This window comes from Hipposideros armiger, unplaced genomic scaffold, assembly GCF_001890085.2.
Source record: "Hipposideros armiger isolate ML-2016 unplaced genomic scaffold, ASM189008v1 scaffold_219, whole genome shotgun sequence".
Lineage (NCBI taxonomy): Eukaryota > Metazoa > Chordata > Mammalia > Chiroptera > Hipposideridae > Hipposideros > Hipposideros armiger.
The window spans coordinates 1,628,847-1,650,613 of NW_017731569.1; the positions used below are offsets into that span (position 1 = coordinate 1,628,847).

The 21,767-nt window shown below is 32.8% G+C and overlaps 1 protein-coding gene across 1 annotated transcript in view; it reads left to right on the forward strand.

Moving 5' to 3' along the window:
• MYCBP2 (MYC binding protein 2) overlaps window positions 1-21,767 on the forward strand; it is a 270,913-nt gene that overhangs the window by 125,766 nt on the left and 123,380 nt on the right. The window contains exons 27-36 of the mRNA XM_019654304.1: window positions 1,408-1,499; window positions 3,487-3,621; window positions 5,007-5,090; window positions 6,748-6,844; window positions 9,250-9,442; window positions 9,918-10,192; window positions 13,717-13,938; window positions 17,922-18,113; window positions 20,436-20,642; window positions 21,461-21,592. Of these exons, the coding sequence (XP_019509849.1) occupies window positions 1,408-1,499; window positions 3,487-3,621; window positions 5,007-5,090; window positions 6,748-6,844; window positions 9,250-9,442; window positions 9,918-10,192; window positions 13,717-13,938; window positions 17,922-18,113; window positions 20,436-20,642; window positions 21,461-21,592 (1,629 nt within the window). The remainder of the gene's footprint in view (window positions 1-1,407; window positions 1,500-3,486; window positions 3,622-5,006; window positions 5,091-6,747; window positions 6,845-9,249; window positions 9,443-9,917; window positions 10,193-13,716; window positions 13,939-17,921; window positions 18,114-20,435; window positions 20,643-21,460; window positions 21,593-21,767) is intronic.

Below are 21,767 nucleotides of genomic sequence, written 5' to 3' on the forward strand. Positions count from 1 at the left end.
AAATATTTGTTGAATATATGCAGGGGAGCCAGGTTAGGGGCAAATCTTTAGGACCTTTATATTATGCTGTAAAAAGGGAAATGAGATACTACTGAATAACTTTAGATTAAGAAAGTATTCTCATAAGATATCATTTTAAAACATTAAAAGTGATAAACTTTCAACTTTGTGGAATATGGGTTAGAGCAAGGAGAGGATGGAAACAAGAAGACTGATTAGTTGTTATTGAACTATTCCAGCTAGTAACCGTGAATATGGGTGAATTGACAAGCTTTGATTCCAGCAGTAGGATATAGTGATGGCAGAGAGATACGGAAAAAATGGTTTTTCCAAGTCTTGCATCTGAATGACTAGGTGAGTGATAGTGCCTAATGTTAAATTAATCAAAACAGGGCAGGCAGGAGGAGGGAGAGATGAGTCACTTTAGAACTAGTGAGATTGAGCTGCTGGGGGAATCAAGTGACTGTGGAGAATAAGATCCAAGCTGAGGATGGATTTCAAATCATTAGCATATATGTCTCAAAAATTAGGACATATAGTGCAATAATTGTCCAATAGAAGTTAATGCCCCCTTCTCTTCCTTCTTAGTATTTTATGTGCCATTTTTATAGTTCGTCTGCTATAATTCTTAACAGAAATAAGTGTTTCTTTTTATATGTATTAGTCCATTTTTTAAAAAGACCTCTTCCTCATAATTTTTCTTTATTTTCACTTAATTTTATAACATTTTCCTATTTGATATCTTCTCTTTTTTCCTTTACCCAGACTCTGGGGTCCTCTCCTTTTATTATAACCTTTTTTTCCATACTCTTCATCTCTCCTTAACCCATGCCATACTATTTTGAACTATTTTTTGTTACTTTTTTTTTAAAAGGATCATTACCTTCTGTTATTCCTTTCTGTCTCCGTACCTAACATTTTTCTAGCTTTTTTTTTGCTGGGTATTTTTCAAGTGTTCCACAAGTAGTATTTCATTTAATTCTCACAATTACTATGAAATAGGCACTGTTAGTATCCATCTCCTTTTTATGGATGAGGAAACTGGGCCCTAGAATCTCACAACTAGTAAGTGGTGAAGCAAGATTCTACCTCACTTAGATAAATGCTTTGGTTGAGTTCTGTCACCTCCCTCTGATGTTTACATTTGGTACAGAGCTATTTGGAGCACTTGATATAAACAGATGAATATATAAAGAAGGAAAACTGAGATTAACATAGATCATAAGACATCATATATGTTTCTTGATTTAAATGTTTGTATATTTTGCTTAACATTAAAAAAGCAGGTGCTCTTTTTATTTATTTATTTTTTTACATATGTGGACACACACTAAACTATAAACATGTTACTCAGCAGATTTTCATGACTGAACAATTGCACACAATATGTTTTTCTCCTTTCCCCAGCTGTTTGAGTTGGGTCCTGATGGAGGAGATCATGAAACTGATGGAGACCTTCTTGCAGAGACTGATGTGTTGGCTTATGACTGTGCTGCTAGGTAAAGATTTCATTACTCAGTGTCATTCCTACATACTTAATATGAAAATTCATTATAAATGGATTAATGTAACTTAAAAAAGAAGTTTTAAATTTGTGATCAGACACTTGATAAATTAAATTATATATTAGGTAATGTGTTGCTTTCAACAACGCTGCATTAAAACTAATATCTTTCATATTTGTATTTCACAAGATAAATTAGCTATTTCTACAATGAAGATAAGTGGGAAATACTGTATACATATATTTTGCACACTTTTATTTTCATGCATCATTTAGAAAACACCTAATATGCTAGTCTTCTAGGGATGTGATTCAATCATTTACTACCTGTAGCATTATGTTGCATTTAGTGTCACATAGTCATAGTGGGCCATAATTCAGATCACCTGGATACTTTTAATACCATGCCTTAAGCATATGTTTGATGATAACAAGGTTGGGGAAGTGACCAGCTTAAGTGAAACCCCTTACTTAGGAGGTTACCAGAATCAGGATGTTTGTTTATGAAGGTTCGTTAAGTAAGAAGAGAGATAGATTTTATCAGTTCTCTCTGTGTAATTCTAAGAATGATCTCAACACTGTGTTATGACAAGTTAGTGATTTAAATCAGGAAATATGATGATGAGGAAAAGAAATTGAGCTTAATAATAATAATAGTACACTGTACTTTCCAGTGAGAGCTGTGTTAAGAAAACCTGTGTGATATGCATAAACTTTTCATTAGTGAAAATATTTTTTTTCTGAAAACAATAGTAAGGTATTGAGTTTGCTTTTAATAGATAAATTCTTTTGAGAACAAAATAGTAAACCTAAAGAAAATTCTGAATATTTCTTCACTTTAGGCATTAACCAATATCAGGAGATACTTTTTAAGTAACTTTTTATGTTATATACAAATGAAGAGTAGAGAAATTTCACGAAAGTTAATTGATTAATTTTTAACAAAGCTTTAAGATGCCATTGTCATTTAGCATTTATTTTTGAGCATATGATTATGAATAAGAAATATAATGTATAGTTTCATGTATAGAGAATCATCTAGATTTTCTTCATTTGCCTGCTAACAAAGCTAGAATCCCAAGACTAGCAAAACAGACTTCCATATCTTTCTCAGCAGCTCTTTAAACTTTCTACCTAGTACACTTGTGTATCTGTTTAATGCTTTAACCTAATCGGACACCTTATCATTTTCAGACCCTTCTTTGTATTTCATAACTTTGCAAATCCATTCATGACATTCTTCCCCTTCCTCAAGTACCTGTTATTCTTCTCTCTATCCCTGTTACAATCAATGCACATTCCTTCCCCTCTGTTACCTAGAACTTTGTAACTTTTGTATTACTTTATCAGATGCCTTATTTATATATACCCCTTTTCTCTCTTCTAATTTAGTAAAGTTTTTTTGTGTAGTTACTGTGTGACAGATTCAGTTCCAAACATTTTACCTGAATGAACTCAATCCTCAGAAGAACCCTATGAGCTAGACATTATTTTCACCTGATTTTCAGATGAAGGAAGTGAGTTACAGGAGAGGATATAGGAACTTGCCCAAGGCCAGGCAACTAAGTCACAAAGCCGGGCCTCAAACTCTAGAGCCATTTTCTTTACATGCTGTCTCTCAAAAACTTTAGTTAAATAAATGAACTTTAAAACTAAAGTTCAAAATTTCATTTTCCAACAAAACTGGCATGTTTTTTTAAACAACAATTTAAAATTTTTTGGTCTTATTTTAAGGAGTTTTATAACATTTAAACAAGTTTTATAGTTCAGGATGGAGGGGAAAGATATGCAATGCCATTACCATAACAGAGGTAACTATTATTTGTGTTCTTGTCTAGACTATTTTAAATAGAGGGTTTTTAATGACAAGAATCTTTCAATACAATGAATTTCATGTTTTGTTTATAAAGGATTTTAAAAATAAATGTATGTAACAGGGAAGTGCAAAGTCATTGTCTTTGACCCACTGAATTTTCTCTCAGGGAAAAATATGCAATGATGTTTGATGAACCAGTTCTCCTGCAAGCTGGATGGTGGTATGTAGCTTGGGCTCGAGTGTCAGGACCCAGCAGTGACTGTGGATCTCATGGACAAGCTTCTATTACCACAGATGATGGGTAAGAAAACTGTTTAAGTGTTACTTCAACAATCTTTGTTAGTGAAATATTGTTTAGAAAGCTCAGAGGTCTTCTAGTAGGATAAAAATCTCAGTAAGGCTAGAGCGTAATATGATTGCTAATAATTAAATCCATTTAATCTCATGCCAAGTTAAAATCTAGACAGAGCAAGGAGATACTAGGACAGCAATTCTTTATTGTTGTCAGGTGGCATTTGTATGTATTTCTGGGTGTTAACATTTTTTAAAAGCTTATTACTAAATTAGAAATTATATAGAGGAAAGTGACAAGGATAGTTCGGATTTGGAAACCATAAAAAAGAAATACATGCTTTCTATAAAATTTGACAGTGCTTATGAAAACAGTGTATAAATTGCAACGCTTCTGTGATATGAAATGGCATAGTTTTAATAACATGTCGGGAAATTTACTGTTTAAAGTTCATGTATAAAGTGCTTTTCAGTTTATGAAACACTTTCATATATATTATCTCATTTGATGCCCTCAACAACTTTGTGAAGCAGTTATTAGCTCCATTTTACACCCGGGAATCAAGAGACAAAAGATGAAATGAGTTGCTTCAAGTCATACGATTGGCATACCGTTTGGGAGAACCAAGTCTAGTCCTGGAGTCTCATGACTCTAAGACTAACCTTCTTTATACTCTGTACTCTGATTCATGTGTTTGAAAGGACCATCGTTTATAAGAGAAATTCAATTTGTTTTTTATTATTCTTGAGCCTAAGTGATTTGAAATGGGTAGAAGTTATATAATAGTATATTTCAGATAGTGTTTTCAACTCATAACAGAGCTGACCAAAAAAAGAACAGACTAATTTATGAAGTGAATTCCATGTTACTGAATATTCAAGTAGACTGCTGTAGAAAAATTAAGTCTATTGTTGTATGTATCCTTTTCAATTTACTGCAAGACTGTATGCTGGAACTGTGGAGGCTGCTTCTATGCTGAACTGTATGATTCCCATATACAGTTCATTCAACCTTGAAATATTATAGTAATTTGAAGCTAAAGCTTATTATGGTGTATCTAGTTGAGCAGATTTTAAACTGTAATTTGAAATATTTTGTTAAAAGCATATTGCTCTGATTAAAGTTGAGCGAGAAGAGCCAAGCAGGGCACAGGACACCTACTCACCCAGTGCTGCCTCATCAAGTTCAGTGTCTTCATTTTACTGATTAAGCCATTTAGAGCTAGAACTAAAATTAGAATAGTACTTTTTTACTTGTATTTTTTTCCTTAAGGAGTGAATCTCTGTTCATTAACATAAGATTTGTAAATATGATTCTTAAATTACTTATTTCGTTTAATGAATCTTGAACTATGTTGGTTTTGGTATTATTGTTATTTTTTTTCCTCTTCTTAGGGTTGTTTTCCAATTTAAGAGTTCAAAGAAATCAAACAATGGCACAGATGTGAATGCTGGTCAGATACCTCAATTATTATACAGGTATTTAGCATATTTATAATTAATTAATGAAGTTTATTCTTTTGCTATAATGAACTAGGATCACTATAAAATATATGATATAAAAAGGAAGAAATTATTTGAAGCATTCAGGAAATTATAATATACTAGTATAAATGTGGCTACACTTAACAAACACGTTTAATGTTTTGTATATTTTTAAACATTTTCTACATCAAGCTTAGTTTTAAACTTTAACTCATGATTCAGATTATCTGTATATACCAATAACAAAATTTTAGTTTTGTTATGTTTTTAACCTCTCTATTGATTTTTTTACCAATTTCAGAATTTTATAAACTAATAAAATTTGTCTTAGAGAAATGAAATCAGGGTGTTAGAACGAGATTTTGGGTGTAGGCCTGATTGATGTGCTGTAGTCCTGTGTTTCTTGTTCATCTTACCTTGTGATGGAAGGAATTGGAAAATACCTCACTGCTGAAAAATTTCCACCTTTAATTGAAATATCAAATAATAACTTGTTTATGTGACAATATTATATTTTTGCCATTATTTAAGAATTTTTATTACTTTATGGTAATCGAGATACATATGGAAGCATATGCCTTATGTGTGTGTCCAGCTACTTCTAGGAGATTACTGTGGTAATGTTAAAAATAAAGTATGCAAATAGATATAAACCCTCATTAAAAAATGTTATTCTTACATTAAGTAGTAAAAATCAAAGGAAATACCTCTAGAACCGATTCTCTGTCGCCTATGTCTTCCTTTCTTGTGATCACTTTAAGAATCTGAATATAAACCTCACTTTTCCCAAGAAGGGATTTTTGTTTGTTTTTATGCTCTCTATTATAGTTAGTATTTGTAATATGTAGTGTTATGAACATAACAAGTTGCTTAGACTACTGCTGGGTACACTTGTTGAATAACTTTTAAATAGAATTTAATAGTAGCATTGCTAGAGAACATAAGTTCTATATGTTATCTAGTAAGAGAAGAGATTTTCTACTACCCAGTCTTAGACAAAGGTAGGATTTAAAAAATGAAATGCTGGGCCTGCCGAGTGGCGGGATGGTTAAGAGCTGGCTTGGGACGCCAGAGGACTCCAGTTCGGATCCCACATATGAGGGCCAGTGACACTGCCCTCCACAGCTAAGATGCTGAACAACAGCTCAACCTGGAGCTGGGCTGCCGTGAGTCTGTGGCGACGGCATAGGCTGCAGCCCCTGCTGCAGTGGGTCGCCATGGGCTACGGTGTGTAGCCAGCAGCCAGCGTGAGCGGCCAGCATTCACCGTGTGCGGCCATCCAGAAGCCGGCGACTAATCTGCCTCGCCCGGGAAGAGCGCAATGATGGTGCCAAGTTGTGCCAGTGAAGCAACGTCCTCCACAACTAGACTGAAGAACAAAAGGACAGCAACTTGTCTGTTCCTCTCCCAAAATTCCCCAATTAAAAAAAAAAATCTTAAAAAAAAAAAATATGAAATTCTCTCTCACATCCTAAAAATTTTGCTTAGTATTGGAAAATGTTTCTAAAAAGTTCCACATTGGCATTTTACCTAACAAAATATTTAAATGTATAATTTAATTATTTCACTATTGCAAAATATGTATTTTGAAAAGAACAATGTCATTGGTTTGGACTTTCTAACATAAGTTATGTGTGTCTACTACCCTCAGACTTCCAACCAGTGATGGCAGTGCTTCAAAAGGCAAACAGCAAACTAGTGAACCTGTACACATTTTAAAGAGATCTTTTGCAAGAACTGTCTCAGTGGTAAGTCAGTTTTTAAAACGTCAGCTTTTTTATGCAGTGCTCAGTTTCATTTTCATGTTTAATGTTCAGCCACTATTCTAAGATTTTATCAAATCATAGCCTTGTGAACTCAGATTTGTTTTTGTATTAGTATTGACATCCCAGGCCAATGGATTTGCACTTTAAATAATGGGAAAATAGCGATTGTAACTGATGTTAACATGCCTTGCTACTTCTGAAATAACTGGTGGGTTTTCTGATAAATCATGTATGAAAACATACGCTGAAGGAGTTAGAAAGAGTAGGAAAAGTTAAGGGTGGTGTTGACCAAACAGTGTTACTTTAATGCTTGAGGAACTAAATAGAAGAGTCGCATATCTGACAAGGGACTTTATTGAATTACCTGACCATGACCATTCTGCATTTACAATACATGATGCTATTGGGTTTACCTGTGTAGAATGGAGAAATCAGCATGATATAATTGAAATATCATGGTATGTCTGCTCAGGAAGTCTTGCTTTTTCATTTATTAGTTGAGGATTCTTATGCAGCTTATCTAAAAGTATGTCATAATGTCATTATGAATTTTAATGAGATAAGGGATACAAAAATTCTTTTAAAATTGTGAGGCACTATATGAATGTGATTTATTAATATAGCTGGTAGTCTTTTGTGTTGGTTAAATACAAAGGGAAATGCTTTTTTTTCTTTTTATTCATTTTTTAAACCACAAAATTATACGTCCCTGGTGGGAGTAGGATAGAGTAGGGATAAAACTATACTAAAAGTATATTAAAGTTCTTTTCCCATCACCCTGTTATTACTATATATAACTACTATTTACAATTTGATGTATATCCTTCTAGACTACTATTTATACATCCACATATTTATCAGTCTGCATACTATCCAACCTTCCTGTTTATGTTTGATCATACTTAAAGTTTTGCATCTTCCTTTTCATAAATTTTATAGTATGCACTGTTGATATATTCCACGTTAGTACATTTGGCTCTGTTTCAATCTTTTCTAATATTTGTATTGCATACCCTAGAATGGTTGTAAAGTAAGTCCTCACTTAATATTGATAGATTCCGTGCCTTAAAGTGAAACGACATATAATGAAACCAGTTTTACATAGGCTAATTGATATTAACAAGCATTAAGCTCCTATACATCTGATTGACATTAAAACGAAATGATGTTGAATAAAATGTTATTTGATGACCCTCTATAATTTATGCGACTATATTCTTATCAAAGGACTGTTTGTTTCTTATTTTTTACTATTATATCCATACACGTGTCTTTGATTACTTACGTATTCATGTGATTATTTTACCTGAAGTATGCTCATTTAAATTTTGATGTATTATGTCAAGTTGGCCTTGCAAAAGAGCTATGGCAGTTTACGGAGAGTGTGCTTTGAATAAGAGACTATAAGAATTTTGGCTCCTTGGTACCTTGGATCCTTTTCCTATTAATATCAGTTTAGTGTTTTTTGATCCAAATAAGTATCTTTGACTCTTTTGTGTCTTTTTCAGTGATCTCTTTTTTCTATGCTTAATATTTTTATATTTATGTCTAAGTGATTTTGTGGTCATTAGGTCATTTTAATCTTTATATCAGAAACTTAATTATTTCTTTGAAAAGTTAGGCTATAAACTCTTATTCTTGGTATTGCTGCACCAAAGGACTGGAATTTGATGGAGATGAGGGACTAAGTAATTTGCTTTGAGAGTCATCTAGTATCTGTCATTGTGTAAGCATGGTAAAGCCTGCAGACCAGCTAGAACTACAGGGGATGCACACTCCCCAAACCCATATTTTAGAATTTTTAAAAACCCAAATGATAATTTTAAAATATTTTTCATCAAAATTTATCTTCTATTAACTTGTTTATAAAAAGTTTCTTGTAGTTTGCATTGTAAAATTTAATATGTAGATATAAAATAAGTGCTTTGATATTGTTGGTGATATCTAATATGAAAATACTTTATTATATTAAAAATTATTCAAGTGTTTAAAGTAGTTTTGGTTTACACAATAATGCTGTGAGAATGTAGAGTTTAATCTTTCTTTCAAGTAAGCATGTATTTATAAGTATGTTTTGTTTTCTTTCCTTATATGATAAACTAGATAGAATTGGTAGCAGGGAAACTTAAAAATGTATTTTTAAATAGGTAAATATTGAAGAATGCTGTTTTTATAGATGCCTAAGTACTTTACCATTTTTGTCAAGCTTCAGATGCTGCTAACAGTAATTTGTGAATGAACTAATGAAATGTCTGTTATTTGGGTTACCAAAACTCAGTGAAAAACTTCAAGATAAAGTTTTGAAGTGGAATGTCATCTTTCTATTTGATTCAACCTGTCGTATCACTTGAACTAATTTTTATCTATTTCTTCATATTCTGGATTAGGAATGTTTTGAGTCATTGTTGAGTATTCTTCACTGGAGCTGGACCACCTTAGTCTTAGGAGTCGAAGAGCTTAGAGGACTAAAAGGATTCCAGTTTACAGCTACACTTCTAGATTTGGAGAGACTACGCTTTGTGGGTACCTGTTGTCTGAGGTTACTGCGTGTTTATACCTGTGAAATTTACCCAGTGTCAGGTATGATGCATGTTTTAAATGACTTTTGGGAGAAAATATTTGAGAATTGAGAAGGTTTATGTAGGGATAACCAAGAGTTTAAGATCCCCAGCTGCCTTTAACCTGCTTCTTAAACGAGGGGAGAAAGTCAGCCTGCTGATTTATCCAGAATAAAATACATTACTTGTCACTCTGATAAGAAAAAATTCATGTTAGGCTAAAATTACTGCTGTAATAAAGTATCATTTTAAATAGATTCTGTCAAATAGAAATATTTTGAACAACTGGCTGAGACTTACATGCTGAAATCAGTGTTTTGTTTCTTTTTTATTTAGATTTTAAAAAGAAATAATTTTAGACCACACTTAATCTCTAAACTGTTTTCTTTCTAAGTTATGAGTACTTGGTGATTTTTAGCTATATAGGAAATCACTTGAATTATATTCATTGTTTTCATACATATTTATTATTCTATTTAACCTTTGTTCCCTCAAAGCTACAGGAAAAGCAGTTGTAGAAGAAACTAGCAAATTAGCAGAATGCATTGGAAAAACTAGAACTTTGTTAAGAAAAATTTTGTCAGAAGGAGTTGATCACTGCATGGTGAAGTTGGATAATGATCCTCAAGGATATCTCAGTCAACCCTTGAGTCTCCTGGAAGCTGTCCTTCAGGAGTGTCATAATACCTTTACCGCCTGTTTTCATTCTTTCTACCCAACTCCTGCCTTACAGTGGGCTTGCCTTTGTGATTTGCTGAATTGTTTGGATCAGGTAATTTAAGTTTGTAGAATGTTAGTTAAAAATAATATATTAACACTTTTCAAGAAAATAAATTACAGTTGCCTTAATCTTTCTAATTTTTATAAAAGGTAAATCAGGAAATCAGTGTTGGTATATGTGACTTAATAATCAAAGTTCAAAAACAATTTTTCTGTTAGCTTGATCATTTTTCAGTTATAAAATTGGCAGGCACTATGTGCAGCTGCTGATCGCTCTTTGAACCTATGAGTGAGTGAGTGAGTGTGTGTGTGTGTGTGTGTGTGTGTGTGTGTGTGTGTGTGTGTGTGTGTAAGAGAGGGAAGAAACAATAGTGAGTATATGAGAGCAAAGACAGTACTAGAAGGACAGCCTCCACACCCCAATTCTGAAGAACAGTCAGGAGAGAGAGCTGTGAGTGAACTTGCGTGCTAACATCATTCATTCCTTCATGAGGAAACCACATCCTCATAAATGTGTATGCCTCAAATCACAGTTTCAGAATGCCTGAGGCAAAAAACTTACAGAACTAAAGGAAGAGATAGACAAATTCACATTGATAGTTGGAGACTTCAGTGCTTCTGTTTCAGTAATTAATAGAACAACTAGATGAGACAATCAGTAGGTATACACAGATGTGAACACTATCAACCACCTTGGCCTGACAATTATAAAACAGAATGTGCAATATTCTTTCCAAGTGTACATATAATATTCACAAAGTAGGTCCTAGATCATATGCTAGGCCATAAAATTAAGTTTCGGTAAATTTCATAAGATTAAAATCTTAGTGTTTTCAGAACACAATAGATTAAATTAGAAATGAACAGCAAAACTTATCAAGAAAAGCACCAAATATTTCAAAAATAATAACACTTCTAAGTAACCAGTGAATCAAGAAGAAATCCAAAGGAAATCAGAAAAATTTTACAATGAAAGATAAAAGTATAACACATGAAAATGTGTAATAAGTAACTAAAGTATTTAGAAAGGAAATGTATACGGTAATACCTTGGTTTGCAAGCATAATTCATTCTGGAAACAAACTAGTCATATCGCAAAACATCGCTCATTTACCAAGTTAAAATATATTAGAAATGTTTGTTCATCTTGCGGAACAATTGCAAACCAAGTTACTCGCAATCCAAGGTTTGACTATACTTTTAAATGCTTTTACTAGCAAAGGTTTAAAATCAAAGTTTCTACATTAAGGAGCCAGAAAGAAGAGCAAATCAAACCCAAAGAAAAAGAAAGTAACAAAGATAAAGGAAGGAAATAAAAATAAGAACAGAAATCAGTGAAATAGAAAATAGAGAAAATTAACAAAGTGAAAATAAAACAAAATTTATAAAGTTCTAGAAAGTCTGATTGAGAGACAAGAGAGAAAGAAAAAACACAAAATACTATTATCAGGAATGAAATAGGGTATATCAGTATAGATCCACCAGACATAAAAATGATAATAAGGGGATATTATGAACATGTTTATATCAGTAAATTATAACTTTGGATAAAGTGGACAAATTCCTTGAAAAATACAACTTAATCAAAACTCGCACACAAGAAATAGAAAAATCTGAATTGCTTTATAACCATTAAAAATAATTGAATTTATTATCAAAAAGTTTGCCACAAAGAAAACCACTCACAGATATTGTTATTGAAGAATTTTATTAAACATATGAGTAATAATATCAATCTTTTACAAACTCAGAAAATATAGGAGGCAACACTTCCCAATTTTACCAAGTTGGCTTTATCCTGATACTAAAACCCGAGAAAGATATTAAAAGAAAAAATTATTATAGACCAATATTACTCAGAAATATAGATGCAAAAGTTCTTGACAGTATTTGTTAAAACAAATCCAGAAATATAAAAAAAAAATGTATTACACCAAGTGGGATTTATCTTAGAAATGCCAAGGGTAGTTTAACATTAGAAAATAAGTGTAGTTCACCGTATTAACTGCATAAGGAGGGGAAATTGTATGATCCTCCAATAGATAAAGAAAAAGTGCTCTTGACCCTTGAACAATGTGGGGGTTAGGTGTGCTGACTACCTACACAATGGGAAATCCACATATAACTTAGACACTTCACATACTGAGATTCCCTACTATAGATCAAAAATAGTATTTGACAAAATTGGCACTTATTTGGTGATGAGAATTCAGCAAACTAGGATTTAAGGAAACTTAAAGCCTATGTGAAATATTGATTGCTCTCCCAAGTTTGGGAACAACACATGAGGTACCTATTCTCACCACCTGTACTCAACATTGTACTGGAAGTTCTGGCCACCCCACTACACTCCGCAATAAAAAAATTCACTGTCATCAACCAAGGCATCCTAGACTAGTGGAAGGTGTCCCAGTAATGACATCTGGGTCCAACTTTGTTTTTATTTATTTATTTTTAGCTATTTACATGTTAAATTTATTCTTCTTGGCATTTAAAAAATATTGTGGCAAGAACACTTAACATGAAATCTACCATCATAACATATATTTTGAGTATACAATTCAGTTATTGTTAATTACAGGTATGATGTTATATAGCAGATGTCTAGCACTTATTTATCTTTTATAACAAACATTATACCTGCTGAACACCAGTTCCCCATTTCCCTCTCACCAGCTCTGCTTCTGTGAGTTTGACTATTTTAAATAACTCATAATACGTGGAATCATGCCGTGTAATGTACTCCAGGTTCATCCATGCCATATGGCAGGGGCCAGATTTTACCATGCAATATCCTGGGTCAGTTATTGCCTAGACTAGTACACAGCCAAATTACTTTCTCACTCTCTCAACTTGTCCAGTCTGATTTGGCTGTATTCTTCGTTTGTTACTGACCAGGCTAATTTTTACTAACATTATTTTAACATACAGAATGTTGCTTTATTTTTAGCCTGATTTTGTAACACAAATTTTTAATGAACTAAATAATCTGTATAAGGATACACAAATTCCTGTGTAAATTAGAATACCATGTGTTAATAAGTTTTTAATACTTTGTTATAACATTTTACAAGTTTGTGTCTAATTTTCTGAATAAACTGTATAATGTGATAACATAATCTTCTGACCTTAGTGAAACGTTACTATAGACTTTAACATTAGTGAAATGTTATAGTACCACAGAATTACAATTTAAATTATTTGAGGAAAATAGTTTCAGTGCTAGTTACTGGAAATGCCTTTGATGCATACCAATTGGGGTCTTTTTGATGTCTTTCTTTGAGAATAGTGCTGGAAAGGACTGATTCTGTGGATATGTAAATATATAAACTCCCTAGGGGATGGGAGGCTGATGTTTCTTGACCATATTTAGTAATTTTCCACTTTCACTGGGTAGTAACTTAAACAAATGTGGTTAAATATATTGATGTAATATTAGTCTTTAATAAGACAAGTGATAGAATACTAAAAAATTCTGGTATGATTTTAAAGGGTGTTTACATTTTATATATCCAGAAACTTGAATTATACTGACGCAATATTTCCTTGGTGTGCTACCTATTTATGTTTTCAAAGGATATCCAAGAAGCAAACTTCAAGACATCAAGTAGCCGACTCCTTGCAGCTGTTATGTCAGCTCTGTGTCACACTTCTGTTAAGCTGACTTCTATCTTCCCTATTGCATATGATGGAGAAGTACTACTACGATCAATCGTTAAGCAAGTTAGCACAGAGAATGACTCAACACTGGTTCACCGTTTTCCCCTTTTAGTAGCACATATGGAAAAACTCAGCCAGGTAGGTCTTCTGAAATACCCTTTATATTGAAGCAATAAAACCATAAATGAAGGCATCTTGACCTTTGGTGCTAATTCTTCTATGTCAGTAAATATATTTATCAAATGATTATGTGTTTCACAAGAAGAGCTAAAATTAAGAAAAAAAATTTTCATGCTTACCTGTGAATGTGCAATCTTTTTTCTCTCTTTTTTTTTATTTTGAAGGATCCCTAACCTGTAAAGAATTTGAGAGAGTATGTAATGAATTCCTGTGTATTTGTTTTTGGCTGAACCATTTGAAAGTTGCAGATACTATAAGCAAACCTTTATATTCTAATATTTTAGATTGCGAAGATAGAATTCTAAAGAAATAAATAACTTTTAAAACATTTTCTATAACATTTTGGTACATTAAATAAGCATAATAAAACAATAGCCATAGAAACAGTCTCATTCTTTACTAGTTTATTAGAAAGCACGATAGAGATGAATTAACTTAAATACTCATGAAAACCATATATAATTACTCCCAAGTTGATGAGAATTAATCTTTAAAATAAAAGTTTAAAAAGGATTAGAAAATAGAAAAAGTATCCTAATTATTGTACAATAGCAATTTTTTTGTTGACTGAAGCAACAGAAAAAAAAAGTGAAAAAATTTCAATGACGTATAAAAACAAAAAATGATAATAGCAGAATGGAAAGAAAATTTCCAAAGTTAATATAATACCTTTGTAAGATCTCGATAGAAATAATAAAAGTAAATATAAGAAGGACTTTAGAGTAAGGCAACATGGGAAAAATTTCAGCCTTACTAGTGATTAAATGTGAATGAAAGTTCTATTAAAGTTATCACCTTATTTGTAAAAAGTCAGGAAAAAAGTTGGGCCAAAAGTTGGGCCGGCTGAGAGGCACGTTGGTTAAGAACTGGCTTGGGATGCCAGAGGGCCCCGGTTCGGATCCCACATATGAGGGCCAGTGACACTGCCCTACAGCTAAGATGCTGAACAACAGCTCAACCTGGAGCTGGGCTGCCGTGGGTCGCTGGCAACAGCGTAGACTGCGGCCCCTGCTGCAGTGGGCTGCCATAAGCTACCATATGTAGCTGGCAGCCAGCGTGAACCGCCAGCAGCCGCCGTGAGCGGCCATCCAGAAGCTGGCGACTGATCTGCCTGCCCCCCGCACCAGGAAGAGCGCAATGATGGTGCCAGCTTGGGCCAGTGAAGCAACATCCTCCACAACTAGACTGAAGAACAAAACAACATCCTCCACAACTAGAGTGAAGAATCGGGGGAATCCCTCGATTCCCCAGTGCTGTTCCCCTCTCCCAATTCCCCAATAAAATCCTTAAAAAAAAAAAAAAAAAAAGTTAGGGAAAATAAATTTCCTAGTAAGTTCTATGCTGGTGAAACTATGAGGAAACCTGCTAAACTTAGAAATGGCTGATGGCATTATGTAATTAGTATACATAATCTTATTCTTCCCATCTTTCAGCAACTATTGATTGTGCATCTACTATTTACTGGGAATATAATTAGGTACTAGTTGAGATGAGTGAAAAAATAAATATAGCTCTTAAACTAGAGTATATAGAAGATATTTTTGTGAGATAAATTGTCAATTTAGTATTACCTGTGATGAATATTTGCAAGGGAAATAATCTGGGAAACAATTTGAAGCCAAAAGATATATATGTGTATTATTAAAAGGAAAAATTAGAAATCTTAATTAGAGGCATAACTGTACATCATTAAGTGAAATAGTTGAATTTAGATATATCAACTTGATAGAATATGGCTCAGCCATTAAAAATAACTATATATTTAACATCAAGACATTTTTAAATTAAAAAATCAGAAACAAAAGTATGTATGTTCTATGATGACTGTGAAATATATGCAGAAGGCATATATTTTGTAATATGTATGTAATACATATTTTGGAAGAGAATACTGAGAAATGAAACTAGTGCTTTGGTGATAAAGTTATGGGTATCTGTTTTTTTTCTTTTGGAATTCGGTTGCAGTGTTTTCTTTAAAAATACAGTAAAATTTAACAATATTTTAATACATTTTTAGAGAACTAACATTTGGTGATTATTAATAATTGTATATTTTTTTGTCTGTCTGAATATTCTGTGAAGATTATCCTGGTTAGTATATATTCTTTCCCTTCTTTATAATGGATATTATAGAATTCTACCATTTGAGTGTAGTATGATAATTTAATCAAATATATATTTTTTATTTCCCATAATTCAATGTTTTAAACAATGCTGTTGAAAATATTATTGACTAAATTTTTATGTATATTCATGTTGATTTTTCTAGGATAAATCTTCAGGAATAGAAAAATTCTTAAATCAATGGAAAGCTTGTTAAGACTTTGTTACAAATTGGCCAAATGCCCTCCAGAAAGCTAGTGTGAGCTTGAGCTCCCCACTAGTGAATAAAGTTACCTTTTTAAAAATTTTAATGGCCAGTGATGTGCTATTATTATTGTTTTTGTCTTTAGATACTAAGTGAACATAACTAAAAAACACTCCACCTACCTCCCACCCCTCACCCCCTACCCCCAAACAAAGCCCTACAAGATAATTGATTGTGAAAGACACTAGGGGATTGAATTTTATCAAAAGTTTCACTTTCTGAGATGTTCCAGAATTTAAAGTTTCTGGAGAATGAGAGTGATATAGGGATAAAAGAATTATAATTTTAATAAAATCAAGAATTGATTTTGTCAGTTAAATAAGAAATTGACCAAAAAGAGTAATCTTATTAAAATGATAATATAAATAACATAAAGATGGAATATTATTACTAAGTGACTTATTTTTTTCAGCCTAGGGTTGTACATTAAAGAAGAGATTGAGAATGATTCATAATAACACTCATGATGATTTGAACTGAAAATTTACTTAATTTTCTCTAATGGATTGAAAGTATATTCATTTACATATTTGATCTGTGTTTGAAAGAGTGATTTACCTTTATGATCCTTTTATGCCCTGAGATTTTATGACTTTATGAAATCTGTTGAAACTGTTATATATACTATAGCTTGTAAAGCAGTGTAGAAGAACTTGCATACTCAAGGGGCCACAAATTTTTGATAACTGAGTCATAGCAAAGAATTCCCCTGACTTTACAGATGAAGAAGTTGAGTCACTATGAATGAACTGGAACTAGATGCGAATTGCTTGATTTTCTAGTCCGACAGTAAAACTGAAAGGATCCTTGGTTACAATTGGCCCCTTGATGAAATTAAATGCGTTTTGCTCTCTGTCCATGATAGGCTGAGAGATACTAAAGATCATAAAGGATGGTAAATAATGTTCATGCTGGATATCAATTAAACTTAATCTCTTTTCCCTTTTTTTCTGGAAAAAAAAGTATTTTCCCATTGATCTTTATTTAATGGGATTCTGTAATTTCTTATCTTGAACTTCTTCCATTGATAGGGGTTGGAATTTTTCTATCTTCACTTATGAAATCAAATATGTACATAGAATTTGTAAAGTTGTGTAGGAATAGTTATAGAATTCCGTAGTTTTATTTCATGCATGTACAGAATTTTGTTAGAAAATAGACTTTTAGACTACAGTATTTTTTAGTTGCTTTACCTCTAACTATACCAGAAATAATTATCTCAGATTGGAATCTTGTCCTATAGAAAAAGCTTTTAAAAAGGGAGCAGTTTTATTCTGTTTGTCAAATAGGATTGTTATTGAAAATTAAGAGAATAAGTGAAAATTACTAATAAAAATACATAAACATGTATTTTTATAAACATATGGTACTATTATAATACAGAGACTAATAAGTCAACAAGAGCTTCTAAGTGAAAAGTAGATACAATGACTCCACATACAGCTGGATAGATTTATAGACATAGACTAAAGTCTGAACTTTAAGGGTGTCATCAAGACAAGATTTTGCAATTGAGTGCTCATGTGAAGGAAAATAAAGCAGCCTCTTGGAACTGTTCTTGTTCCTGTGTCAGAGTGAAGAGAATATCTCAGGGATGACGAGCTTCCGTGAAGTTCTGGAGAAAATGCTGGTGATCGTCGTGCTCCCAGTCAGGAACAGCCTGCGCAGAGAAAACGAGCTCTTCTCCTCCCACCTGGTCTCCAACACCTGTGGGTTACTGGCCAGCATTGTCAGTGAACTGACAGCCTCGGCCCTGGGATCTGAGGTAATGGCCTGTTCTGAGAGTGCATAATAAGCACATGTTTAAACTTTCCACATTGTTTCTTTTTTATTCATTTTGGCTCAGTTAAAACTGATTTCAGTCCCATTGTATTTTTCTGTTTCTTAAAAATATATCTTCGAGGTAAGCTGTTTATTTTTCCTTTCCTTATACCTCTTCTCTGTTCTTATTTGCTTCTTCTCTCACCAGTTTACCCAGGATGTCACAGTAATACAAAGTATATACATTTTTCTCTTAGCTTCCCCACTGCACAACCCCACTGCCATGTCCCAATAAAAGCAAAAATAGTTTGCATTGCTGGGTAATGAGTAGTAGAAGTAGGGTTACTGTGAATGGATAGACACATGGTATGGAAAAGGCAATGAGGTTCAAACCTTAGCTCTGCCCACTTAATTGACCCTAGACAAATACATATGTACAATGGGAATAATAATTTTTATCTCACCTATGTCATAAAGTTTAATTGTAGTAAAATATAGATAGCATAAAATTTACCATTCTATTTTCATATGTACAGTTCAATGGCATTAAGTACATTCACATTGTTGTACAGCCATTATCACAAAGTTTTAAAAGGATCAAATATTGTATTTAAGAAAAACCATTTTGAAACATTTTAAAGTGTCTTTATATTTTGTAAAGTAGCATTATACTTCACCATTTCACTGCCCTACTCAATCTGTTTTATAATTTAAAACAGTTTGGCTGAATTTGGTGAATGTTTCTATTTTTTTCCCCCAAAGCAGACAGTGTATTAGTTTTGAAAATCATGTCATAATATGAAATATCTTATATCATTCAAATGGATATTTAATAATTAGCATATACTCAGTGGTCCCAGGTCTCAAGTTCTTACAAAAGAGCTTTTTTCCTCTATTTTACTTTTATAATTCCTAGTCTTTGTGTTGTATTTTTTTAACTTATAGATTTATTTTAGAATCTATTCTGAATTAACACATCCAGTCAACACTCATTACTGATTTGTAGTGACAGTTAAGCCTTTGTTTAGGATTTTTGAATGATTACATGCATCTGAGCAAATTTTAGTATCTCACCCTGGGAATCAGTTCCTCCATTTCTTGGTTAGCTTTGGCTTTGGCCTCAAAGGCACTTGTGAAAAAATTTTAATTGTTTTACTTCTTCCTTCAGCCTATAATATGCTTCCCATTTATAATAGATCTTGGAGGAAAAAGTCTGTAGTGCATAGGGTCCCCCTCAGAATGTTACTATCTGGTTATCCCCTGTGAACTTCCTTCCTAATGAAAAGAAATACCCCAAGTTACAGATACCTAGTGTATAACCTCGGGAGTTCCCAAAGAGGTCCTGTCTTAGATATTCATGTTTCTTTCTTTCCCAGAGGAGTTTGTCATTCTTGCTAGAATCATAAACTTCAGTTTTTTTCCTCTCATAGGTCTTCCAAATTTCTGCAGCCAACTTAGATCAGCAGCAGGGTCTATTATTAAAAAGAGTGGGTTCAAGGGCCGGCCGAGTGGCTCAGTTGGTTAAGAGCTCACTCAAGAGTTTGAGCTCTGAGCAACAGCGGTTCGAGTCCAGCCCGAGCTGAGCAGCCGCTGAGCTGCCAACAGGTAGCAGGATGGCTCAGCCAAAAATAAAAAAAAAAAAAAAAAAGAGTGGGTTCAAACCAAAATGACATTCTCTGATCCTCTCTAATGAGAGTCTGTAATTAATGAACTTGTATTCGTACATATATGTTTTAAACTATTGAATGCCAACTTATAATATCACTGTGTACATTAGTGGTATTTAAACCTAAGATAGAATATTTTCTGCAAATGAAGGCTTACTTGAAAATTCCCCGATAAGAGGAGGGGATGGTCTGACTAAAGAGGAGAACCCGAGTCCACCTCTTTCTTGAATACCTATGTCTGCAGCATTCCTAGAGTTCTGCGTAGCAGTTTGACAACTTGTGGCCTATAGAATGTTGATGGAATTTTTGGTATCTCTTCAAAGTGAGTGATAATTCAGTCATATGGTATGACTGTGATAACTTAAAAGTTTATAGTTCTGACATTATAAATTCAGTGAAATGTATAGTTTAATATAACTAAAAGAAGAAAATATTCTTAGATGATATTGATTTGTGAACGTAGAATGATAAAATCTGGTTTTATTGCTGGTTAATCTCTTAATAGAATGTACCTTTAGGAAAGTTTAAACTCACTTGTTAAATGTAGGTTATTCCATTGAACTTCTTAGAAACCATTGGATGGTTTTGTTAAAGGTATATTATTATAATAACACTCAGGAACAGACTACTGATGTAATAATGGCTTTTGTCATTCACAGATTGATGGACTTAATTCTCTCCACTCTGTTAAAGCCAGTGCTAACCGATTCACAAAAACAAGTCAGGGAAGAAGTTGGAACACTGGGAATGGGTCCCCTGATGCAATATGTTTTTCAGTAGACAAGCCTGGAATAGTTGTGGTTGGTTTTTCAGTATATGGAGGAGGTGGAATTCATGAATATGAATTAGAGGTGTTGGTTGATGATGTAAGTACCACTCTTACCATGTTCATGTTTCTGTGTGAATTGTGTGTCAGGACTTACTATTATCATAGTATGATAGTCTAAATCTTTGAGGGTTTAGCAGATCAGTCATGGATGGATGACCATAAAGAATTGAGAGAGCTATTCTACCTAATTGCTTGTGTGCCATCTTGGATCACTCCTCACTTTTTTTTATTACTTCCAGGGAAGATTTTAAATGAAAAGACTAGAAATTATAATCTTGAGTAATTTTTTTTTTTTTTGCTATTGTAAGTTTTCAGGAAGCAAGAACAATATTCAGACTGATATTATTACCTGTATCTGTGATTAAGCAGTTTTGTTGTAGAGTGCTAATAGATGATTCTTAGTATAGATAATATTGATTAGCTGTATTTGCTGTATTCTCTAAATTACTTAAAGTACCTGAGTTTTCATAAAAATTGGACAGAAAGGTAGTTTTTCGAATAGCAGTATATCTGTATTTGATTCTTTTGAGCAATTAATTTAAATTTTTTCCCTGCTTCATTAGGCTCTATAATTGTATATAGCATTCTTCTTGTGAAAGAAGTGGGAATTGTTTTAAGACATCAGATGAGAAAAGCCTATTTATATGATTTAGGTTGTAGACTAATCAGGAAATCAGATAAAAGTGAATAGTTTATAGAGTACCAAAAATAATTTTTTAGTATGTATAGGGCAATGCTAAGAGCTAATTTTATATGCAAGGAAATAAACTACTTTAAAACAATAATTAATTATAAGTGAAAATTGTTCATGTAATAATGAGTATGATGGGTTTTGTTTTGGATTTTTGTAATTAGAGCGAACATGCAGGAGATTCAACTCATTCGCACAGATGGACTTCTCTAGAATTAGTCAAAGGAACCTATACAACAGATGATTCACCCAGTGATATAGCTGAAATCAGACTTGACAAAGTTGTTCCTTTAAAGGTAATTTTATCAATATTTTTCTTTTGTAAATGAGATGAATTATATAGTTTACTTTCAAAATAATGAAAAGTGTTCCTTTATGTGCTGCTTTAAATGTTTATGGGGTACCTACTGTATTCCTGTTATTGTCCTGTATTATATCCTGTTTTTGCAGAAGATCTCTTAAAATGTGGTA